The 24,808-nt window shown below is 40.1% G+C and overlaps 1 protein-coding gene across 1 annotated transcript; it reads right to left on the reverse strand.

Annotated features, from left to right (window-relative positions):
- Positions 1-356: 356 nt before the first annotated feature.
- LOC114317287 (PLC-like phosphodiesterases superfamily protein) lies at positions 357-7,595 on the reverse strand. Its single transcript, XM_028263995.2, has 8 exons — positions 7,133-7,595; positions 6,901-7,026; positions 3,922-4,059; positions 3,737-3,835; positions 3,184-3,487; positions 2,869-3,092; positions 2,654-2,740; positions 357-575 (listed from the first exon to the last, which is right to left on the reverse strand). The coding sequence occupies exons 1-8, from the start codon at positions 7,217-7,219 to the stop codon at positions 531-533; spliced, it is 1,110 nt and encodes a 369-aa protein (XP_028119796.2). The 5' UTR covers positions 7,220-7,595; the 3' UTR covers positions 357-530.
- Between the last annotated feature and the right edge of the window lie 17,213 nt (positions 7,596-24,808).

A 24,808-nucleotide genomic window follows, 5' to 3' on the forward strand; every position in this document is an offset into this window, starting at 1 on the left:
AAAGGCAATGAGCCTATAATAATTTTTTTTGAACCAAGTTAATTATGTGCTTAGGAGGAAAATCACTAGATAAAAATATCTCCCAAAAATCGAGTTGTTTTATTTATTTATTTTTGGGGTAAAAATTTGTCCATTGAGGATTGCCCTATTATAGTGATGTTGAGCATATTATAAGTAGGATGCACAAAGGGTATCCATGGGTCATATTTCAAACCCGCCTAGAGTACCCTTAAATGGATAGATAAGTAGAGAAGACTATTCGTCTTTTTAATTTAAACAATTGCACCATTAAATTTTTTAGAATGTTATCTTGCTCCCCTGAGGCTCTCAGTTGAACAAATCCTTGTATTCTTCAGTTCCCACCAAAAAAAATAAGCTTTTCATTTTCTTTTTATACCGTTGCATCGGGATTCATACATATTTGAAACTCCTATGTATTGTATTATAGGAAGCATGCTAAACTTATAGTTGTATTGAATTCAATAAGATTTTAAATATACTACACCATTGAATTCTCTCTCTCTCTGCCATTATGTAGGAGCTGGGGCAGTGCAGGAATTGGATGTAGATCCTGGCTGCAAAAAATCAAATAATTATCATAAATTTCTCCTTTCAAATAACCAAAATCTAAAGTTAAGACTTAGATTGTAACAGGGGTACAACTCGGGTGGATTCAGTCGAGTTGGAAGGTTGTTCAGGCTCAACCCAAATTGTGCCCAGACTTGCCCAGACCCGCCCAGCTCCGAATTGTAACCCGAGATTGTTTATCAAAGACCGACCCGAGTTAAACCCGAATTGTCCGAGCTGCCCGAATCGTAAATGATATATATATATATATATATATATATTCTTACTGTTGTATTATTAAATTATTAAAATTTGACTCTATTCACATTTTTTTTATTATTATAGGAAATCATTAATACCATCAAAACAAATAATTTATATAATGTAAGAGATATGCCATTATAGTAGTCTTTACAATTTAAGAGTGAAAATAAAAATTTTTTTTTTTATGTTATTTGTATATATAATATGTATTCATTATGATTTAATAATCTAAATTACTTTAATATCATGTAATGATTAATAATTTATGTGTATATTTAATATTTTTATATATCTATATATATAATTTGGGTTTTGAGTTACTTGGGTTGTTTGACATTTTTATTCAAACCCATTTAAATTTAATTCGAACTTTTAAATTTTTATCCAAATCTATACCGAATTTAAAAATAACTTGTTCAAATCCTAAAAAAATTCTTACTAAGTTCAGGTTGGTCGGATTAAATCCGCCCAAATTACACCTCTCGATGCAATGGCCATTTCTACTACCAATTGCCGTAAAATCAACCAATTTTTATTTATTTATTTATTTATTTATTTCGACTCAATGCTCAGTACTAGTGTCTACCAAAGTTTCATCTCACGGCCGCTTATCACAGGCTTAAGAGATTAGGAGTTCTAGGTGGGCTTGAGAAAGTTCGCGAACTTTATTGGGCTTGATTGAGCCCTAAATTTTTCCGACCCAGTCCACTTGAGATTCCAATATGGACTGAACTGAACTCGCCTGAAAAATTATACTCTGTGTTTGATTTCAGTTTTTTTAGTTCAATTTTTTAAAAATTGAGTATTTTGTTTTTTTTTTTATATTTTTTTAGTGAATAATTTTTAAATTTTAAATATTTTTTAAACTTTTTTAGATACACCTTACTTAGACGTATCTAAATAGTAAAATATTTGTGAAAAAATATTTTAAAAAATTAATAAATACACAAAAATACAAAAAATGTATTGAATTTTCGTATTTTTTATATATTTTTTGGTATTTAGTGTATTTTTTAAAGATTTTTTTGACAAATATTATACTTTTTAAGTGTATTTATCTATGGTGTGTCAAATTTTTTTTTTAAAAAAAAAATCTTAAAATATTAAAAAAAATCATTGAAAACATTAAAATACGGAAAATAAAAAAATAGAATTTTCTAAAAATTAGTTTTTGAAAACCAGAACCAAACAAGCTGATGATATCTTTTTTGCCTTTTTATCTATTATTATTATTATTATTATTATTTGTGTGTCAAAATGTGATTTCGTTCAACTTTACCCCTTTTAACAGCAACAAAAATATTTTTTTTCTATGAATAATGTTATACATAAATACGGTTTTTTTAGAATTTTTTAATTTTTCGATAGAAAACAATAGATTGACATTAATAAATACACATGAAACTCATTATAATTATGTCTATAGATAGCAAAATCAAAAGTTTATGTATTATATTTTCCTTTTTTTATTTTTTATAATTATTGAATTTACACCTGTCCTTTGTTTCACAATAATTTTTATATCATTATTGGGCCCAATAAGAAACAACTAGGGCATTTGGTTGTGTAGCACCACCATAGCACCATCACTATACCATTCTCCTACTAATAAAAAAACCTACCCCCTACTAATGCATACCGAACATCCTATTAAGACAGGTAAACTGGTTTGGACACTTGATTATCAAAAAAAAAAAAAAAAAAAAAAAAAAAAAAAAAAAAAAAAAAAAAAAAAAAAAGACTACCCCTACAAATGCATACCGTGCAAAAATAAATAAATATATTTTCTTTTTTTGATTTAATAAATTTTCACAGAACTTACCACACAAGCATGTACGTCATTACAGCCACACATCAGCTTCCCATTAAGAGTGTCCACTGCTTGAAATGATCCTCCTCCCTCACTTCTCTGCATTAATAACCATAGTCAAAAAACAAATAGAAAGATCAATATTGTTAAGAATGGTTTTCTTGCATTTCAAGCATACATGGGAGTGAATTCAAAAAAAAAAAAAAAAAAGAATAATTTATAGAAACCTTGTAAAAATCAACAGCGACAAAGTTAGCCCATCGATTGCCAGAAGCAGCGTAACAAGTTGGAAGCATGTTAGCGAGGTCCGCGGAGTTCTGTATACATGCTGATACCTTGATGGGTACAGATTTGAAGTAATTTACCAACACCAGTGATTTTGTCTTGTCATCCATTGGTGCTGATTCTGCTCTGTTTGGGCAACTTCCTGCTTTCATTCCTCCATCCCCATCTACCGAAAATAATTCCCCATTGATAGGAAAATAATGAGAGAGAGAGAGAGAGAGAGAGAGGGAGAGAGAGAGTTTATATATGATTCTTACATTGATTTTCAACCATGTAGTTCCATTGATAAGCAATTCCTTCACTCTGCTCCTTAGATTTAATTGAAGTGAACACAATAAACCTTTGGTTTTTGGCAACCATGTCACTGACCAGAGGCCAGTCTTGACCATTTTGTGGCATGCTTGTCACTGGGAACCAATATTTCATCAAACCAGCATCAGTGAAGACCTTTGTCAATCCATTTGGGGCATGAACATAATCCTCTAGGATTATTGTCACAATTTCTGATGGATTTGCAGATAAGAATGCCTCAATTTCCCTCAATGTGTCTATTGCTGGTTCCTACAATTGCAAATTAATTTAATTACAATGAAATTTTGCACATTTGAAGAAAATAGTATAAAACCAATAGAACATTAAAAAAGAAAAAGAAAAAAGCCCAACACAAGGCTCGAGAAGAGCCAAATGTATGTAGTCTGACCTTCCATGTAGAGAGATAGTTTCATGTATCAAACTCACGATGCCCAAATCGTAATAGAACAACTTATTGTTGTGCTAGGTATAAAGACCAAAAATAATAAAATAACTTACAAATGCAGTATAATCGTAGCAGTTTCCTCCAAAAGAATGGCACAACCAAACATCACCTTCAAAATCGTATGTGTCAAGCATTAAGCCTCGAACCCCATTCTACAAAATCAACAATGCCCCAAAAATATCAAAATGAGTTTTTATTTAGAATGTTGGAGAAGCATTGGAGAGGGTGGTACTCTTACATTTAGCTGTTGAGTGATATTATCTTCTTGATTTGTAATGGTAACTCTGGGAACTCCAGTGTGAGATGGCTCTCCTTCTATGGCATATGCATTGTGTGTTGTCAAAAATGCGTACTTGTTGAACGGCAGTGAATTATTCTGTTACCCGAAAGACGAATAATTGAATAAAATGTGTGAATTTTTTGATCAGCAATGTTAGAAATACAAAAATTGATCACAAAAAATGAAATGGAAGACTAAGTTTAAACACGATTATGGAAGGATCCATTGCACTTTTTGTGATCTAATTTGTATTTTAATTTTGTGTTATAAGCATTAGTGCTCATGGAATTATCAGATTTAAGCATGATTATCAAGTAAATTGAACAACAAAATTCTTAGCATAACTGATCATATGCCCGAAAAACAAAAATTGGTATATATAAACAGATTTTTTGCTTAATTTTCTTAATGTAGACCTCACTACCGTTGTATCTCATGGTAGGAAAATTAGGTGAAAAATCCATTTATGCATATCATTACTTGCAAAAAGGTTAGAAACAAATCAACAATGCTATCAAAAAAAGTGGGCAACAAATTAATTGTACGAATTAGATTTATTATGAAAACACATGTTTATTTCAATTTCTGGCCACTTTACAGACTTCTTTTTTCTAGTTTCCTAACACTTCCCAAAACAAAACATGGTTTAAAAATTAAAAAAAAAAAAAAATCCCAAAACAAATGCTCAAATGAATATGGGCTGGTTTTATTTCACCCTTGAAGACCAATATATATTAGAAGAGGCTAGTCCAGCCTGATGAACTCACCAAGGATCCTCTAGAGTGAAATTTTCCTAAAGTTTCTTAGAGTGCTATATTGTGTGGTTGAGATTTACTGGCAACTGATGTGACTTGCCAGTAAATCTCAACCATACACTGTAGCACTTTAGGAAACTTTAGGGAAAAATCACTCTAGAGGATCCTTGCTCTGATGAACTAGAAAGCCCAACCACTTACGTAGACCTGTAGTAACACAGGTTACACAAACCACTTTTTGGGAGATCTCACAATTTTTTTGAATCTCAATTATTAATAGTGTGGGTCACACATATTTATAAATAAGTGTTACAGATATATCAATAGTTAAAATTTAAAGAGAGTTATAAGATCTCTAAAAAAACAGGGAGATCCCAAGCATTAAATATATATATATATATATATATATATATATATATATTCATGAACTTGTCATTATTATGATCGACCATCAGATTTTGACAGATATTGACTTCAGGCGCATTTATTTATTTATTTAAGAATGATTCATTCTATTAAAAACATCATTACTAATAGCACTAATGTATTAAAAAAGTAAAAAAAAAAAAAAAACACAACTTCAAGACTAAAACATCACATCATTAATGACGGGACCCACTGCCACCTAATTAGTGGGAGCAAGCATTTTTCTTATTTATTTTTGGAAACAAAGTCAAGATGATAAATTTAACGAAATTTCTTTTTAAGAGGAACCGAAAAGCAAACAGAATGGGATGGCCCACGACGGTTGTTTACAAAAATGAGCTAATATATGTATCAATAATGATTGACATTTTTTTTAAAAAAAAAATTTATAATCCTTTTCTGATCTCAATCATTACAAAAATGAGTGAGGGTAGCCACCATCATTTTCAGTAAATGTTGATTGGTCTAATTTTTTTTTTTCTCCTCTTTTTAACCCCATATGTATGTGAGGGTGATGGGGATCTATAACAGTTTTGCAATCATTAATAGTATGGACCTTATATATTTAGGTCTTATACATATAACAATAATTGAGATTCAAAAAGAATTATAAATTTCAAAAATAAAATTCCAATCATTTTTATATATATGGACAACTCTTTCACGCCAGTCCAAACCACTCGGTTAACTTGCCCCACCTCACCACTTATGTGATGAATAATTCATGTACCATAATTGTTTTTATTGAGTCGTGTTGGGTAGCTCGAAATGAGCTACCCCCAATCCCTCTAATTTTTTTTTTTTTTTTTCAGAAGCAGAGAAGAAGGAGAGGAGGAGGAAGGAGGGAGGGGGAGGAAGAGGAGGAAGGAGGGGACTGGAGGGGGCCTTTCAGAAGCAGAGAAGGAGAAGAGGAGGAGGAATGAGGGGACTGCGACGGCGGGGCTGGGCTGCGACGGCGGGACTGGGCTGCGACGACGATCGGCGACTGGGCATCGGCGATCGACGATCGTCTTCTCTCTCTCTCTCTCTCTCTCTCTTTCTCTCTTCCCCTCCCCTCTGCTTCTCTCCCTCTCCCTGTTTTAGGGTCGAAAATGGAGAAAGAAAAAAAAAAAAAATCCCCAAAACGACATCGTTTTGGGGATTAGGGGGGGCCAAACTCGAGCTCTCAAACATTATTCGAAAAATTACTTAAGTCATATTATTTTTAAAATCTTTAGGGATTGTTTGAGATAATTTAAATAAGTGTACTTTTTGACTTTTTATGAAATATGAGTTGGATTTTGGTTGAATTTGAAGTAACGTGTTAGAGAAGTGGTGTGACTTAAATAAGATGACATAACTTAAATAGGATAGTGACTTTTTGACTTTTTTTAAATATGCCAAACTAATATTAATGTAAAATTTTATTGCATACTAATGGGGATGATTATGTCAATGAATCTCTTAACAACTATTATGCTTCACATACATACATACATACATATATATATATATATATCCCTCATTTGACATGTTAGGTTGGGAGTTTTTTAATTAAAATAATTATAAAAAGATAAAATATATTAAAAATTAATAAAACAAACTGTCATAGGTAAATCACAATCATTTCACTTTTTTCTCTTATAAAAATTAAAAAAATTTAAAAATTGAACTCAAACGAAATTTTTAACGTTAAATTAAAATAGGTTAAATTAAAATAGCTGAAAATTAAAATAACTTTTCAAACAAATTCATAGAAGTGCGAAGTGAGGCTTACGACGAGCTTGAATTGATCAGTGATGTCGGATCTCACACATATAGGGCCTGAAAATGCTTCATTGATACAAGAGAAGCAATACAGCCCTGTTCCGCAATCCGAGTCCGATGTGCATTTGTCCAGTTCCTATTATTTTAATTAATTTACGGAAATTCATTATAATTGAGGCTTAAAAATAAAATACCCAGTACAGAAAAGAAAAAAAAAAAAAACAATAGAAAGATAGAGAGACCTTGCATTCTCCATTAGAGCAAGCCCTGGAAACACTGAACAATACCGAAACTGTTGCCAGAAACAAAGGAAGTTTCCGAAGATCCATAAGTAGTGTTTTTAAGAGGGAGGGAGGGAGGGAGGGAAGGAGAAGGAATTGAAAGAGAATTGAAGCTAGTAATCTTTTTTAGGGGATGGAATTGTAAGAGACTTGTTTTAAAAATCAATAAGACATTATGGGAACTCAGGCTGAGAAAACAACGTACGGGCCGGGGTTTCACACGATGATGAGAAAGAAAGAAGGATAGAGAGAGAAAGGAATTGGGAAATGCCAAGGAACGCGCAACCAAAGGGAAAAAATTATTGAATATTTTTTTTGATTGTTGATACTCTTTGTCAGTCATGATATATAACATATTTTATACTTTCTAATCCCCTAATATATCATGAATTTCACATTCATTATAACATCTTAGAGCTCACCTGTCGTGTTCCAAACACACCCAATAATTACTCACGAAAGGGGGCAAGAAGTTGGGCCGTCCAATCAAAAGACAAATCAACTTTTTGGAATATGAATTAGATGCCCCTTCTTATTTATTTATTTATTTATTTATTAGAGTACAACACAAATCTATTTTGAAAAGTGAGAGGGTAATTTTTGGTGAAAATTGGGTCGAATTATGAGATGGAATTTATGACCCAAAGTACAACGGATTGGGTAAAATGGGCCGAGAAGTTACTTCGGCCCAGGAGAAATAAAGTTCCTCCGGCCAAAAAAGATGAAGTTACTTCGGCTCAGGAATTGTAAAGCTACTTCGGTTTGGACGACTTGGAGTTAGTTCGGTCTCCGAGTTAGTTCGGTCATGACGTATTCTGGATAGATCGGTCAAGACCTTGTTACTCGGTAGCTCGGTCCCAATATATCATGGTTCATACAGGGGAGAGTCGAGATGAGGAGTAAAAGGAAGGGCCGAACTAAGGATAGTTCGGCCTACCTTGTGGCTCAGCTTAGCCAGTTTACTTCGGTCAAATGGTAGTTCGGCCGCAGTAAAAACCATCCCATTTGGTTTAAGCAGGGGGGTGTAAAAGGATAAGCATTATCCTTTAGAAGAATGAATCCTAGGAGGACTCTGCATGGAGGAATAAAAGTCCTATTAGGATTGGGCCACTCGAAACCTATAAAAGCTCACAAGCATCACCTTGGAGGAGGTAACATAACACAACATACAATTTTGCTTCCTGAATACATTGAGCTTTGTCTATCTGTCAAGTTTTCTGACTGAGGCATCGGAGAGGTTTCCGGCACACACCCGCCGGCTAGCTCACGTTTGTGTTTTCAGGTGATAAAGCGACGTCGTATGGAGGAGCGTGGACTTAGTCAACAGGATTATACGAGAAGAATTATTTATTTCCCGTACAATTGGCGCTGTCTGTGGGAAATATAGACAGAACAAAACCTCTTGATTAAAGCTTCTCCCCTTTATAATCAATGGCACACATTGAAGAATTGCCGCAGTCCGCCGTCGACGGACTAACTCCAGATGGGGGCGCAAGGCGTGAAGGATTACCTTCTGTCCCTCCCATGGCGGACTCGGAGCCCCAACGACATACCTCTAGGAGGGATGCTAGGGGAAGGCGGAATAACAGCCCCCATCGCTCTCATTCACAAAGTCCAGACAGGCAAAGACGGAGGATCGACCCTCAAGCTCTGGAAGACCACGTGAAAGAACAAGATGAATTGATAAGAAAGATGGCGGCGGACATGGAGGCCTTGAAACGCCAGATGAAGAAAAAAGAAGTGGCGACAGGAGAGGGGCGCAAAAACAAAACGCCCCCTCGCCACTCAAAAAATCGTAGTAGGAATACTACACCCTCACAAGGAGAGAGTAGAAGCCTCAGGACAGGCGATACTCAATCATGGTCTTCCAGAACTCGTCACTCCAGGTCTGAAAGGACGAAGTCTGAAAGATAATACACTGAAGGAAGCACATACTGGCCCTCTCATTCGCATCAAACTAGATCTAGACAGACGGAATTACCCAGATCATCCGACTTACGAACCATGCTCGAAGAGAAAGCACGATGCAAGGAGGATGCCAGGGCGCGGGATCCGCACAGAGTTTCTGCCTTACAGTGGATGGCTCCTCGAATGCACGGAAGCGTCGAGGTTGGAATGCCAATACCGCGCCCAGCCTACGAACCAACGGACAAAGCATTGGCAAGATTACAAACTTCGCCGTTTGTTCCAGCGATCGAAAACGCGCCCCTACCATCAGGCTTTCTTCAGCCGAAATTCACCACATATGAAGGGAAGACGGACCCGTACTCACACTTGAGCCACTTTCGCCAAGTCATGGCTGTATACAGGCGAAACGAGACCTTGATGTGCATACTCTTCCCATCAAGTCTTGGCGACCTAGGCTTGACTTGGTTCGAGAAACTTCCTGAGGGCAGCATAGCCTCTTGGGCGCAATTGGCAGAAGCGTTCGTAACAAGGTTCCGAACGAACACTAAAACCCCGGTGGAGATCGACCAGCTACTCTCCATCGACATGGGCGATAAAGAGACCCTAAGATCCTACAACAGTCGCTACTGGGAGACATTCAATCAGATTGGGGACTGCCCCACCAATCTCGCCATTGCACAGTATAAAAGAGGCCTTCCAGTTGGGAACAGACTGAGGGACTCGATCACCATGATGCCACCCCTCACTATGGAAGCCTTGATGGAAAGAGTGCATCAGCACATCAAGGTAGAAGAGGATGGCGCACGAGCAAAAGCAAAATCCAGTGCGACCGCAGTGCCAGAAAAGAAAACCTCAGCCAAGGTCAACACGGTAGACCGAAGTAACAGAAACGGCCGTGGCAGACGAGATAACGGAGAAGACCCCGATAAAATATGGTTGAGAATCCGCACTGCCATAATGTAGACACCCCATTTTTGACCGCCCTTAAGACTTGGGCACTACTGATGGTTTGCTCGGTGTTGAGAGATGTGCAGGGCAAAGAATCAGTTTCTTCGGCTAGAAGAGAGGCAAATCTTTCAAAAAACTTTGTTTAGGGTTTTGGAGTTGAAGAAAAGAGGAAAGGAGAGGAGAAAACTAGTTTGGGAGAAGTTCGGCATGAATCCGGGTAGAAGCGAGTCGAGCAGCCCTCGCTGAATCGGGCTTATCTGTCTGTACACTTGCATTTTAGCTATGAGGCCACCACCGTCGGAAAGCTTACTTCCGGGGCTTCATTTTTCACTCAAGAATCTCTTAAAGCCAAGTCCGGGTGGGGGAGATATGATTGGTTGAAGTTGGGTATCATCCCGGTTGGATCGAATCTGCGCGGCTTCACCAAAATGGGCATAACTTTTTCCACAGGAGGAATTTTAATGCAAGGTTTGCGCCATTGGAAAGCTAACTTCCGGGGCTTCAATTTGGACACCAACGGGCTGTTTTTTGACCTTACCGGCCATCCACCGGCACTATATTTATCCGGCCGGCAATTTATTGTGCCGACCGGCACTTTATTTTGCTGACCAGCAATTTTTGCTAACCGACGACCTTCCGGGGCATTCTGCAGATTGAGTGGATTCCAGCTGTGCCAGCTGGAATGCACAGAATCGATCCCCCACGCACATGTGTGTTTGTTTTGCACCTTGTGAGCCTTTGAACCCCTTAACCTTCTAGAAGCTTGAACCCTTTGGCCAAGCTTCTCCAAGCTGTTTTAGCTTCCTCTAGAAGCCTTGCACCCCCTTGAACCCCTTTGACCCTTTCCCTTTACTTAGCTTGTAAGTTAAATGCTTCCCTTGCCTTATATAAGCACCATTCCTCTCCCTTTGTCTAGGTTGGATGGTTTGAGGCAAAAAAACCAGAGATATACCATGTATATCTGATATACATACATACAACCCTCAATCTCTCTCCATATCTCTCTCATTCAACCATCAAACACCCTTGTTCTTGGGCCATTTCTTCATCAACTCATAGCACAAGGCATCCAACGCCCATTCCAGCAGCTTGAGGCTGTCTTCCAGAGGTTAAAAGCTCCCAAACTCGGTCCAAAGGTTGCTAAAGATTGGTTCGACAAGGGTGAGTCCCACTTTCCCTCTTTTGTACATTTTTTTGGCCTATATCTTAGCTCCTTGTGGTTAGATCTTTGGGCTCCGACCCAAACTTCAAATCATCATATTTTGAGGTCCTCTTCATGTTTGATTAAGGACCTCTTGCTGTTTGAGGACAGTAGCTAGCACTTCCTTCATTAGCCCTCTTTATGCCATAATTTTGCATAATATTTTTGGCTTGCGTGTGATCTGTTTTGAGGCATGTTATAAACTGTGAAGTTTCTTCTTTTGAGCCCTTCTTCAACATTGAAGAAGGGCTCAACACTGTTTGGATACTCTATGTACTACTTGCTTTGAAATCCATGCGGTAGCCCCGTTTTTGTATGCCATTTTAGCCCCATCTTTGCTTGCTGTTTGGCCATGCCATAAACTGTAAAAATGCTTATCTCAGGGCTTCCTTGCTTCTGTCTTCATGCTCCATGTCCATATTATGCATGCTTTGTATAGCTGTAAGCCATTTCACGTGCCTAATTTTGCATTTCGGGATTCATTCCATGCGTTGAGTGTTGTTTCGTTATGTTTCGGGGCTGTTTTGCATCACCTATCACCTCTGAAATTTGCATGCAAATTTTTCATGTTTGTACCTTTCAAATGCGTCGAAAAGTGGCTTCATTATGCTTAAGTCTTGGACCATGTATCTATGCATGTTTGCATGTCATTTGCCTCCATGCACTTAGCATTTTGGCCACTGTTTTGGGCCTAACTAGAGCTACCTAATTCATGTTTAAGACCATCCTTTGCTTATTTGCATGCTCACCTTGCATGTTTGCTTGTATCGGCATGTTGCATCCTTAGCTCGTATGCCTAAGTTGCATTGCATCTTGCATGCATCACCTTGCCTCTTGAGATGAGTATGATAGAGGTTAGGCCCCCTTGTGTGTTTAGTTGGTTTGCATGCATTTTGAAATTGAAGTTGCACACTTGATTCTTTGGGCCATCATGTATGGAAATGCGTGATTGGTGGTCCGAGAATTGGGGCACATCCTCCTTTGAGTCATTAACATGATAAGGAATGTGATTGGTGCATAAATTGTTTGAATTGCATTGCCATGCAAGATTTTGCCCTCTGCTGCTGTGAGTTGCAGGTTCTGCAGGAATTGATTGCCGGCCGGCAGTATTTAGTGCCGACCGGCAGTCAATAGATGGCCGGTGGATCTATTTTGTGCCGGTGACTAAATGCTACTGCCGGTGGAAATTCTGGTCAGCCGATGATATCCCCCAGTGTCCTGAGAGGCATCCCTGAGACTTTGGCAGTTTTCAGAAGAGCAGAGCAGGGAAAACAGAGGCAAACTACGCATGGCAGTGCGATTCCGAGCCAGTCCCGAGCATGTGTTGCATCTGGCCCTCGCCCCGAGGCGGTTTACTGTTTTTCTTTAGTTTAGTTAATTTGTTAATTAATTAAGCAATTTGTAATATTTAATTAGCTTGCGTAGTTAATTAATTTGTATTATTATTTTGGTCCCTCCGAGTGAGGGCGTGTCTGTAATAAGTGTGTGTGCGTGGTGTGCATGTCTTCCAACCTCCACTTCGTTCTTTCCTTTTATTTACCTGCTTATGATGGTAGATTAGGGCACATTTATTTTAGCATACCTTATGCTATGCATGCGTGCATCCATGCATTTGTTGACATGCACCGGGCTCGGTACATCATACAAACTACATTGTACGTTTCAATTCCAAATTGAATACATGTTACTTGTAGCATTTCATATGCCATTTTAGGGTTAGCCGAGCCTGTTTAGATTGCATCTTTGCATGTGTTGCATTAGCCATTTTTAACATGAACTAGGATCATGCATATGATTACTGACTAGTCTCTGTTTTGGCTCGGAGTACTAGGTAAGCTTTTACGCTTTAGCATATCGCATGCGTGTGAGTGTTGCCATGACAGTATGATTACCATGAGGCTAGCTGCTTATGTGATATAACTGCTTGAATGCCTGTGGATGGAGGTTGAATTACCTAAATTGGAATAATGCATTAAAACTGTGAGTTTTAAGCCCACTAGATAGTGGCAAAATCATCTTTTCTAAAAGCCCACTTGAGGGTGGCAAAATCTGCATTTTAGCCTACTTGCGAGTAGCAAACCATTTTCAAAACAAACATGAAATGTTTTGTTCCAATTTGGGCGATTTGGTCTATACTTGTTTGCTGCGCGCATAACATAGTAATTCTAGGCTAACAATTGGTTTAAGAACACATAAAGTTTTCAAAAACGGATATCACGGTTAGTAGAGGCCGGTCTCCGGACCGGGCGAAAGGGGGTGCTCATAGCTGACCTTCCTCGATCGTACCCAAGCTCCCGAGCCGAGACAACTCCGGTGATGACGGACACGTGGCCTTCGACACCGAGTCAGGGTTTCCTAAATTTCCCCATTTTAAAATATTTAGGTGGCGACTCTGTATCTGGCAAAGCAGTCCATGTTTGGCACTACTTTTTCAAAAATCTGTTTCTCAAAACGATTTGCCAGATTTGGACTCTTTGGTTCAGATTAAGAACCGTGACACAAATCGAGTCCGAACTGTAGCATGAGGCCCACGGGCGCGTCTACACATAACCACGGTGTTCAAGAAACCGATATATCGGATTCTAAGCGAGATAAGGGATGAGCCTTTCGTCAAGTGACCAGCCAAACTAGGAGAAGCCCAGAAGGACTATGACGAGAGATCACGGTGCACCTTCCACAAAGAAAAAGGGCACCGCACTGAGAATTGCACACCATTGAGACAACACTTGGAGGAATTGGTGGCAGCAGGCCACTTGGACAAGTACATCGAAGGAGGGACGAAACCCGCCCCCCAGGATCACAATAACCCCGACGGAATGCCAATTGACGCCCCGCCTCAAGGCGTTATCAATGTAATACATGGAGTCTTTGAACCTGAGTGTGTATGCGAGCTCAAGGGATCAATCAAGAAGGCTGAGCACTTTAGAGAGGTGTTAAGTGCCCAACCTGCCATCAAGAAGGGAAAGACAGAGGCAACAAACGTCATGTCCTTTTCGGATAAGGACTTGGATCGAATATACTGTCCTCACAATGATGCTCTGGTCGTCACTCTCCGAGTCAAGGATTTTGACGTCAAGCGGATTCTGATTGACCAGGGTAGTTCATGTGAGATCATGTACTACGACACATTTAAACAACTGAAGCTACAAGACAAAGACTTGGCGCCTGCAGTCTCTCCCCTAATTGGATTCAACTCCATGCCAGAGTGGCCCGTCGGCAAAATAATTCTTCCAGTCAGAGCAGGAAGCGTAACAAAACAAGTGGAGTTCTGGGTATTGAAGGTCTCCTCCACTTACAACATCATCTTGGGCAGAACATGGCTGCACGCCATGCGTTCGGTGGCGTCATCCTACCACCAGGTAATGCGGTTCCCCAATGACACCGGAATAATTGAAGAAGTTTATGGAGATCAGATCATGTCAAAGCAATGTTTCGTCACAGTAAACGGCAGCTGCGCTGCCAAAGGATACGTTCATTGGGTGGAGGAACCTGAAAGCAATGAACTATTCGCGGACGTCGGCAAAGAAGCTGATCAAAAAGCGGTGGAGGACTTGGTGGAGGTAAAAATAGATGAAAAGAACCCGGATAAGTTCTTCTTGCTTGGCTCGTCGTTGTCCAGCACTGAGAGACTAGAGGTCTTGAAATTCTTGACCTCCAACATCGAAGTGTTTGCCTGGACGCCCTACGATATGCCAGGCATTGATCCAAACTTCATCAGTCACCAACTCAATATCCACCCATCCACCAGACCAGTCATTCAGCGCACACGCAGATCGGCACTCCACCACGCCGAAATAGTGGCGGAAGAAGTAGGCAACCTGCTGGAGGCAGGAGCAATTAGAGAAGTGCACTACCCAAGATGGATCTCCAACACAGTCGTAGTGCCAAAGAAAAATGGCAAATGGCGAGTCTGTGTCGACTACAAAACAGTCAACAAGGCGTGCCCAAAAGACAGCTTTCCTCTACCGCGGATAGATCAACTAGTGGACCTAAGGGCGGGGCATAACCGACTTAGCTTTCTGGATGCATATAGAGGCTATCACCAAATCGCCATGCATGAACCAGACCAGGAGGTCACATTTTTTACGACTTCAAGAGGATTATACTGTTACAAGGTCATGCCCTTTGGCCTGAAGAACGCAGGGGCAACATTCCAACGGATGGTCACCAAGATGTTTGAACCATTGTTAGGCAGAACAATGGAAGCTTACATCGACGACATGGTGGTCAAAAGCAAGGATGAGAATGACCATCTTAAGGACCTAGGTGAGATGTTCCAGATCCTGAAGAAGCACAAGTTGCGCCTCAATGCGTCCAAGTGCGCATTCGGAGTAGGATCTGGAAAATTCCTAGGCTTCCTCGTGACCAGCCGAGGTATAGAGGCAGACCCCTCTCAAATCAAGGCAATCCAAGATCTGGAGAGACCAAACTCAGTAAAAGAAGTGCAGCATCTCACCGGCATGGCAGCTGCACTCAACCGGTTCATAAGCAGGTCGTCAGACAGACTACGACCATTTTTTCATGCCTTAAAAACCAAGTTTGAGTGGGATGAAGAATGCGACCAAGCTCTGGAAAGCTTGAAGGAGTATATGTCTTCCCCACCACTGCTCGTTACCCCAGTACCTGGTGAAGAACTCTTCTTGTATCTGGCAGTCTCTCAACACGCAGTTAGCGCAGTGTTGGTTCATGCACAAGGAATTCAACACTTGCCCATCTATTATGTCAGCAAGACATTCCTGGGAGCCGAAACAAGGTATTTGTCACTGGAAAAACTGGCATTAGCCTTGATGATGGCCTCCAGGAAATTGGCACACTACTTTCACGCCCACACCATAGTCGTCCTCACAGCTTTCCCACTAAAAGCTTTGTTTGAAAGAGCGAACTTTTCTGGGCGAATTTTGAAGTGGGCAGTAGAGTTGGGACAATTCGACATCAAGTTCCAACCCAGGACCGCAATAAAAGCCCAATCTTTGGCAGAATTCGTCGCAGAGTTTACTCCTGGAAGTCATCATATCTGCCCAGTCGAGCTAACTAACACAACCGAACTAGGGACGGAAGTTGACGTCGGAATAGCGCAACCCCTAGTAGTAGGTACTCAGTCAAACTCCAAGGCAGACCAGACTAAGGACAACAAGGAAGAAACAAACCAAGGCTCACCAACAGTACAATCAAACGGCGAGGGGCAAACAGCAAGCATGGACCTTGAAGAAAACACCATTCTTGACCCCACGACATCATCTGACCCCTCCACATACGGGAAGTTGTTCGTTGGAGAGATGTTGAAGCTCTTTGTGGATGGAGCATCCAACCGGCATGGTGCAGGGCTTGGTATAGTCCTCATCTCCCCAGACGGCCTGGTTATTGAGCAAGCAATCAACCTTGGCTTCCCAGCATCAAACAACGAAGCAAAGTATGGAGCGCTTCTCGCAGGACTCAAATCAGCATACTACATGAAGGCCACCGAACTAATGGTTTATAGCGACTCACAGCTGGTGGTAAATCAAATTTCTGGCGACTATGAAGCAAAGGATGATAGGATGACCAAGTATCAAGAGTTGGTCAGAACAGAAATCAAGAAATTTGAAGTAGTAAGGATAGAGAAAATCGGCAGGGAGGAAAACGGCAGAGCAGACGAACTAGCAGGCTTCGCCTTAATGGCAGATTCCTCCATACCTCATCCACTACTAATCGACTACCTACCTAGACCAAGCATAGATGACCCTGAAGCAGAAGAGGTATATTGCACAGAACTAGGCCCCTCTTGGATGGATCCCATCATCCTGTTATTAAAAGACGACATCCTACCAGAAGAGAAAAAAGAAGCCAACAGAATAAGAGCGAAATCGCAGCGATTTTGGCTCTCCCCATCCTTAGCATTATACAAGAAGTCATTCTCAGGACCCTACCTAAAGTGCGTACATCCTAGCAAAGTAGAAGCTTTCTTGTACGAGATACATGAAGGGGTGTGTGGAAGCCATCAAGGCGGAAGATCGCTAGCTTACAGGGCCATTTTACAAGGTTACTGGTGGCCATACATGCAAGCAGACTCAGAGAAATATGTAAAGAAGTGTGAGAAATGCCAAAAATTCGCACACCAAATTCATCAACCAGCAAGAGAACTCCTACCATTGACCAGCCCATGGCCTTTCGCAATATGGGGCTTGGACATAGTAGGACCGCTTCCAACAGCACCCGGCAACAGGAAGTTCTTTATCGCAGCAACAGACTACTTCACAAAGTGGGTGGAAGCAGAAGCATTGGCATCAATCAAAGAAAAAGATATGAAGAAGTTCGTTTGGCAGAATATCATCACTCGGTTTGGCATACCAAAAGCCCTAATCTCAGACAATGGCACTCAGTTCGACGGCAGAATCTTCAGAAGCTTTTGTGAAGAATACAAGATAGAGTTCTACAATTCTACACCGGCATATCCTCAAGCGAATGGCCAAGCAGAAGCATCAAATAAAGTCGTCTTGGATGGACTTAAGAAAAGACTAGAGAAGGCAAAAGGCAAGTGGGCGAACGAACTTCCTCATGTTTTATGGGCTTACCGCACCACACCTCGACGATCAACAGGAGAAACACCATTCTCCTTAGCATATGGAATAGAAGCAGTAATCCCACTGGAAGTTGGCCTCCCCACAATTCGAAGCGAAAATTTTGATCCAGACTTAAATGAAGAAGCCATAGCATTGGAACTCGACCTTGCGGAAGAAAGAAGAGAAAGGGCACTGGTTCACATTGCTTCATACCAACAAGAGTTAATTAGAAAATACAACAAAAAGGTGCATCCAAGACAATTCAAGATCGGCGATTGGGTACTGCGCAAAGTAATGGGAAACACCTTGGTACCAGGAGATGGCAAGTTAGGGCCAAACTGGGAAGGTCCTTACAAAGTGGTTGGGTTAGCAAGCAAAGGGGCATACCACCTAGAAGACAAGGACGACAAAGCAATCCCTAGGCTATGGAACACGGCCAATCTCAAGTTGTTTTATTTTTAGCTTTTTCTCTTTCAAGCATGTAATTTCCTCTTTTTTCTCAATAAGACAATCAATTCTTTTTTAGCATGAGTTGTTCTTTGTAAAAGTTGGTTTTAGTAAAGATAGGAATATTGCAAACCTTTTATTCTAAGTTAGCTGGAAAAAACTAACTTAGAGGTTGGCTGGATTAAAACCAACTCTTCGTATTCTTCAGGCGAAGTATGGGTATAGCTGAAGAATGGTTGGCTGGAATAAACCAACACCCTTCCTAAGCCCAGGATAAGAATCCAGGCTGCAGGACGTTTGGTTGGAATAACCAAACATTGTTCTAAGTTGGCTGGAAAAAACTAACTTAGAGGTTGGCTGGATTAAACCAACTCTTCGTATTCTTCAGCCGAAGTATGGGTATAGTTGAAGAATGGTTGGCTGGAATAAACCAACACCCTTCCTAAGCCCAGGATAAGGATCCAGGCTGCAGGACGTTTGGTCGGAATAACCAAACATTGTTCTAAGTTGGCTGGAAAAAACTAACTTAGAGGTTGGCTGGATTAAACCAACTCTTCGTACTCTTCAGCCGAAGTATGGGTATGGCTGAAGAATGGTTGGCTGGATTAAACCAACTCCTCGTACTCTTCAGCCGAAGTATGGGTATGGTTGAAGAATGGTTGGCTGGACTAAACCAACTCTTTGTACTCTTCAGCCAAAGTATGGGAATAGCTGAAGAGTGGTTGGCTAAACCAACTCTGAGTACTCCTCAGCCGAAGTAATTATATCGGCTAAGGAGTGGTTGGCTGGATTAAAACCAACTGAGTACTCCTCAGCCGAAGTAATTATATCGGCTAAGGAGTGGTTGGCTGGATTAAAACCAACTCAGAGTACTCCTCAGCCGAAGTAATTATATCGGCTAAGGAGTGGTTGGCTGGTAAGCATAAGTCAGTTTGGACAAGCAAAAACCAAGATAAACATTGGACATATAAAGATCAACTGCAAGCATACAAATCAAAATTGGAATAAAAGTTCAAACAAAATTTTCATTCATTAAAAAGCAAGTACAGAGGGGCATAGCCCGGTTACAAAGACAAAAGGTAACAAAAAAAGAGAAAAAGTGCAAAATCAAGAAAAAAGATCTTCAATTTCGGCGTCAAAGGCAGCATCGGCATCAACATGAAGACCGGTTTCAGGCGGAAGGTCGTTTTCAGTCGCAAGAGTGGTTTCGGTCGGAACCACGGTTTCACCTGGTTGTTCAATAGTTTGATCTTCCACCATGGGCTTCGACCGAACTGCCTGATCTACATTGACAACCGGAGTATCCTCAGAGGCAGAGTCTTCATCAGAGTCTGAGCCTTCAAGAAATTGCTGTTGCATGGCATTAGCATACTCCATCAGGGAGTTCGGTATGAAGTAGGCTGGAGGGTTGAAAACCTCGGTCTGTGGATCATGACCGAGCTTCTCAACGGCTCCCCTCCAGCCGCACTTAAAGAATAGCTCCTTGGCAGCTTCACACTGCTTGACATAGGCGTCCTCTGCCTTCTTGTAGCCTCGTTTTTCGGCTCCTTCTGCGCTCTCCTTCACTTGGGATATTTCGGCATCTTTCTTCTTTTCAAGCTTTACCAGCTCGCGTAGGTACTTGTCCTTCAGAGCAATGACAACCTTCTGCTTTTCGACTTCGGCCGAACTAACTAGTCCGGTCAGTCTGCCGATCTCACCTTGTAGCTCGGCCATTTGCTTTCTGGCCTCCTCTAGCTCGGTCGCTTTTGCTTCAGCCTCTTCCGCGGCTTGCCTTGTTATTTTTCTAAGCTCCAGCACTTTCCTATGAGTGATTTGGTTTTTCTGAATGGCCTGACAAAGCAAAGATTTCCCTTCAGCCGAAGTAAAGTTGAAAAAAGAAAGTAGATAGAGAGACGACCGAAGTCACTTACCAGAATCATGGATTTTGTCGTAGACCGGATGGCCTTCAGTTCGGTGTTCAGTTGTTTTTGGTGGTGCTCCATGTTTTTAGGGAGGCACACACTCTTGGCCAGGTTGAAGGCCAACTGATGGTCTTTTTCAGCAACAATCGAGTCTGAGGCTTGGATGTCTCGGTTGTTGAAAATAAGTTTCGGTGCCCAGCAACCGGTCGTTTGGTCAGAGGGCTCCGGTTGGGGGCTCGGTGGTAAGCTCGGTGGTAAGCTCAGTGGAAGAGCAGGTTCTTCTTCATCAACCAAAGTTTGTTCGGTTTCGGCAGTCCGAGCTCGCTTGGTTCGGCGGGAAGAGGACGCCTGTTGAGAGGGGAGGGCCACAATAGCAGGCTGCGATTGGCTGGGTGGCGTTACTTCGGGCCTAGTTGTCTCGGTTAAAAGGGCCCTGACTCTATTCTTTTTTGCCATCTCTTCTTCAGCTGTAAGTGGGACTAGTCTAATCTCGGGCAAGGATGGGTCCGGTTCTGGGGCATCTTCAAGAAGGAAGTCAGTTACTCTGGCTTTCCAACGACCATTATATCGGTAGGTCGGCTCGAATTGCAGCAACTTGGCCCAACTACGTTCAGGATACCGTAGTGTGGCTCGCAAAGCTGCAAGATTTGGATAACTGTATAAAGAGTGAAGGTGGGCAAAATCTGTGAAAAAAGACAACTGTTAGTCCGGCTGAAACATTAAAAAGCCGAAGTAAAAAAATGCAAGGAAGAAGACCGAAGTTAAATTACCGGGCTCTCATTTTTTCCAATTTATAGGTCGGCCAGGAATTTGAGCTTGAAAGTCCTCAAAGTTCCCAGAGACCCAGAAAAAATCGTCGTCGTTTAAGGCTTTGTCCGGTGTATATTTTATTATCTTCTCTCGGCGGCGACGTATTCTAAGGTAATAAACCCATCCATCCTCTTTTGAGCCAATGGAATATTGATGGAAGATTTCGGCCAGGCCAAGGTTTAGTCCGGCTTGACGGTTCAGTTCGGCTATTCCTATAATGATGCGGTAAGAGTTAGTAGATAGTTGGGTTGGGCATAGTCTGGTTTGCCTAAGGAACTCGCAAATCAATGGCTGGACTGGAAACCGTAGTCCGGTTTCTATAATGGATAAAAGGGTGAAGGGGACGAAGCCTTCATTGTCCCAGGGAATGACGTCTTTTTCAGCCAAGACCAGATGGACGTCATCAGGAATTTGGTAGTCTTTCCTGAATTCGGCTAGGCCGCCCGAAGTATTTTCTAAGTATCTATACTTCCCCATCTATCGTATAATTTAAGAATAAGTTATGTCGGTGCAAAAATTGTGCTCAGTAGCTCGGTTGAGCACACGCAGGAGTGCCTGGGCAACCTAAGTCTGCAAAGTAGAAAACACAGGGGTTAAGCACAGATCATTGGACCGTTCTACAAATTAAAAGCGAGGTAAAAAAGTCCTACTTCGGCTTTATGGACAGGTTCTATCTCGGTTCAACCAAAGTGCTTGGTAGCTCGGTTTTGAGCAAGGTTCTTATTAGCCAAATCTTGGCAGGCATCTCGGCATACTGGCTTTAGAAACAATTTTGTTAGACCGGTTCATCGTCTAGGGGCAGCTTTCTGAGTTCGGTCTAAAAAACTAAGAAAGCTGGTTCAGCCCCAATGGCCTAAATCGGTTGAACTATGAGTTTTGTTACTTCGGTTAAGCCTCTAGGGGCAACTTTCTGAGTTTGGTTTAGAAACTAGGAAAGCTGGCTTAGCCCCAAAGGCTTAGCTCGGTTGAAGACCGAGGTTCTTTATTTATTAAAGTCAAACTTCGTTCGGTGGGATTATCTCGGCTAGAGTTATTCAGGAGTTGATAACCTACTGAAACTACTGATTTCTGGAGTTCTAGTTCGGTTATTATCTAAAGTGATCTACCTATATAGGACAAACGGTATCCTAGTTCGGTTGCTACTTGATTTTGGATTCAAGACTAATTTTCTACAGAATTAGTCTTACGCGCATAAGTTCTGCTAATGTTTTTTCAAGGAAGTACAGAAGCGAAGCAGAAATGGAAGAAAATGTTTTGCAAAAATACAGTAAACAAAACGCATAGAACAAATGCAAAAAACAAACAGAACAGGGAAGATGGATCTGTTTACCAGATTGAAGAAGGAAGAGCTGGAGACGAAAACAGTGGTAGCAAATGAAGAACACGAGCTTGGTAGTTGGAAAAGCAGAGGCACGAAGAGAGAAGATGAATAGAATAGGTGATTGATCCAAAGATGAAAGGGTTGTTTTGTGAAAAGGGAGAGAGGGAAAAAAAGCGGGAACTGTTCAAAATTTTCGTGGTACGAGGGCGGCGTGACAGCTGCTCATAGCCTATCAGAGCCTGCCACGTGTCATTGGAAAGTGAAGCGTTACAGTCAGTGATTGAAGAGACGTTTTGACCGGACAAGCGGAACCCGGAGTAAAGCAAGCTCGGCTAGAGAGGCTAAAGGAGGTTTTTTAGTTCGGCTGGAAAGGCTTAAAAACGTTAGCTCGGCTGGTCACTAGGTAATTCCAATCATGCTGTGCAGATGGAATTAAGGGGCAATTGAGAGGGTAATTTTTGGTGAAAATTGGGCCGAGCTATGAGATGGACTTTATGACCCAAAGTACAACGGACTGGGTAAAATAGGTCGAGAAGTTACTCCGGCCCAGGAGAAATAAAGTTACTCCGGCCAAAAAGGATGAAGTTACTTCGGCTCAGGAATTGTAAAGCTACTTCGGTTTGGACGACTTGGAGTTAGTCCGGTCTCCGAGTTAGTCCGGTCATGACGTATTTTGGATAGATCGGTCAAGACCTTGCTACTCGGTAGCTCGGTCCCAATATATCATGGTTCATATAGGGGAGAGCCGAGATGAGGAGTAAAGGAAGGGCCGAACTAAGGATAGTTCGGCCTACCTTGTGGCTCAGCTTAGCCAGTTTACTTCGGTCAAATGGTAGTTCGGCCGCAGTAAAAACCATCCCACTTGGTTTAAGCAGTGGGGGGTGTAAAAGGATAAGCATTATCCTTTAGAAGAATGAAACCTAGGAGGACTCTGCATGGAGGAATAAAAGTCCTACTAGGATTGGGCCACTCGAAACCTATAAAAGCTCACAAGCATCACCTTGGAGGAGGTAACATAACACAACATACAATTTTGCTTCCTGAATATATTGAGCTTTGTCTATCTGTCAAGTTTTCTGACTGAGGCATCGGAGAGGTTTCCGGCACACACCCGCCGGCTAGCTCACGTTTGTGTTTTCAGGTGACAAAGTGACGTCGTACGGAGGAGCGTAGACTTAGTCAACAGGATTATACGAGAAGAATTATTTCTTTCCTGTACAAAAAGTAAAGTTAAATGTTATTTTTATAATTTTTTTTAAAAAATATTTTAAAAAATAATATGACAATAAAAATAAAAATAAAAATAAAAAGCCAATAAAGTAATTTTTAACTCAATTGTCAAAAGAAGCCAACATAGGACCACTCACTCACCCAACCCAACTAGTTCACTCACTCACTTGTATTTGTATAAGATTCACCTTAGCCTCTTGCCGGTCACAACATTTTTGGATGTTATACAAATAAATAAAAAAAAATTGAAAAAATTATAATAAAAAAAACAAGGTTTGGTCATTATTGTAACAAATAAATTATGGGTTTTTAATTTTATTAATTTAAATTATAATTTTTTAATTTGTTTTTAATTTAAATAATTCTTTTATTTTTGTTAAGTAAACTAGTAGAAAAAAAATATTTTGATCCTTAAATTCAATATCTAAAATATATATTTTTGGGTAAATTATACTGACACTTCCTGAGGTTTAGGTTTATTACAATTCCCCCTCTCACCTTTTGGAAATTACATCTCCCTCTTAAGGTTTAAAGTTTCATTACAGATTCCCCCTTCAGCAATTTATTTTTTTTAAATACCAATTTTGCCCTCATTAGGTAAATTATATTGACACCCCTCACATTTTAGAAATTGTAATCCCCTCCCCAAGGTTTAAAGTAACATTACTAATTGCCCCCTCGGTTAGTATTAGTTGGAAAAAAAATTCATTAAAAAAAAATTAATTGGAAAAAAAAATATTTGAAAAAAAAATTAATTGAAAAAAAATTTTGTTAGTAAAATTTTTAAATTTTTGTTTAAAAATCAACATAAACTCATTTTTTAAATTTACTTTTTTTTTTAAATTTATAAACTGAGACAACCATTTATAAAGTAAAAAAAATTATCAAACAAGTTTTTATGACATTTTTTAAAATTTTTGTAAATATAAATTAAAAATTAAAAACGAAATGGTTACCACACAGGCCTCAGATGGTAAAAATGTGATAAAATTAACAAATAATTAAATAAGTTACCAACGTAAGAAATGACTTATTAAAAATTCTTAGGTTATGTATGGTTTGATTTTTAGAATTTTTTTTAAAAAAATTAAAAATTAATTTGGTTAAGAAATAAAAAATAAAAAACAATTATCATTTAAGGGTAAAAAATAATTATCATTTTTACTTTTGGGTAGGTTATATACATACGTATGGCTGTTTCAATTTAATTTGTAAAAAATTATTTCTAACCACTCGAAAGATAAAAATTATATAAAAATGATAATTATTTTTTATTTTTTATTTCTTAACCAAAATAATTTTTAATTTTTAATTTTTTTAAAAAAATTC

Source organism: Camellia sinensis, chromosome 1, assembly GCF_055761805.1.
Source record: "Camellia sinensis isolate YWXY chromosome 1, ASM5576180v1, whole genome shotgun sequence".
NCBI classification, from domain to species: domain Eukaryota; kingdom Viridiplantae; phylum Streptophyta; class Magnoliopsida; order Ericales; family Theaceae; genus Camellia; species Camellia sinensis.

Excerpts from the sequence above, each read along its gene's own strand:
- LOC114317287 (XM_028263995.2), bottom strand. The coding sequence starts at position 7,219 with ATGGATCTTCGGAAACTTCCTTTGTTTCTGGCAACAGTTTCGGTATTG. Across the intron at positions 3,836-3,921 it reads ATATCACTCAACAGCTAAAT|AATGGGGTTCGAGGCTTAAT; the intron begins GTAAGAGTACCA and ends TTGATTTTGTAG. Across the intron at positions 3,093-3,183 it reads CTACATGGTTGAAAATCAAT|ATGGGGATGGAGGAATGAAA; the intron begins GTAAGAATCATA and ends TATTTTCGGTAG.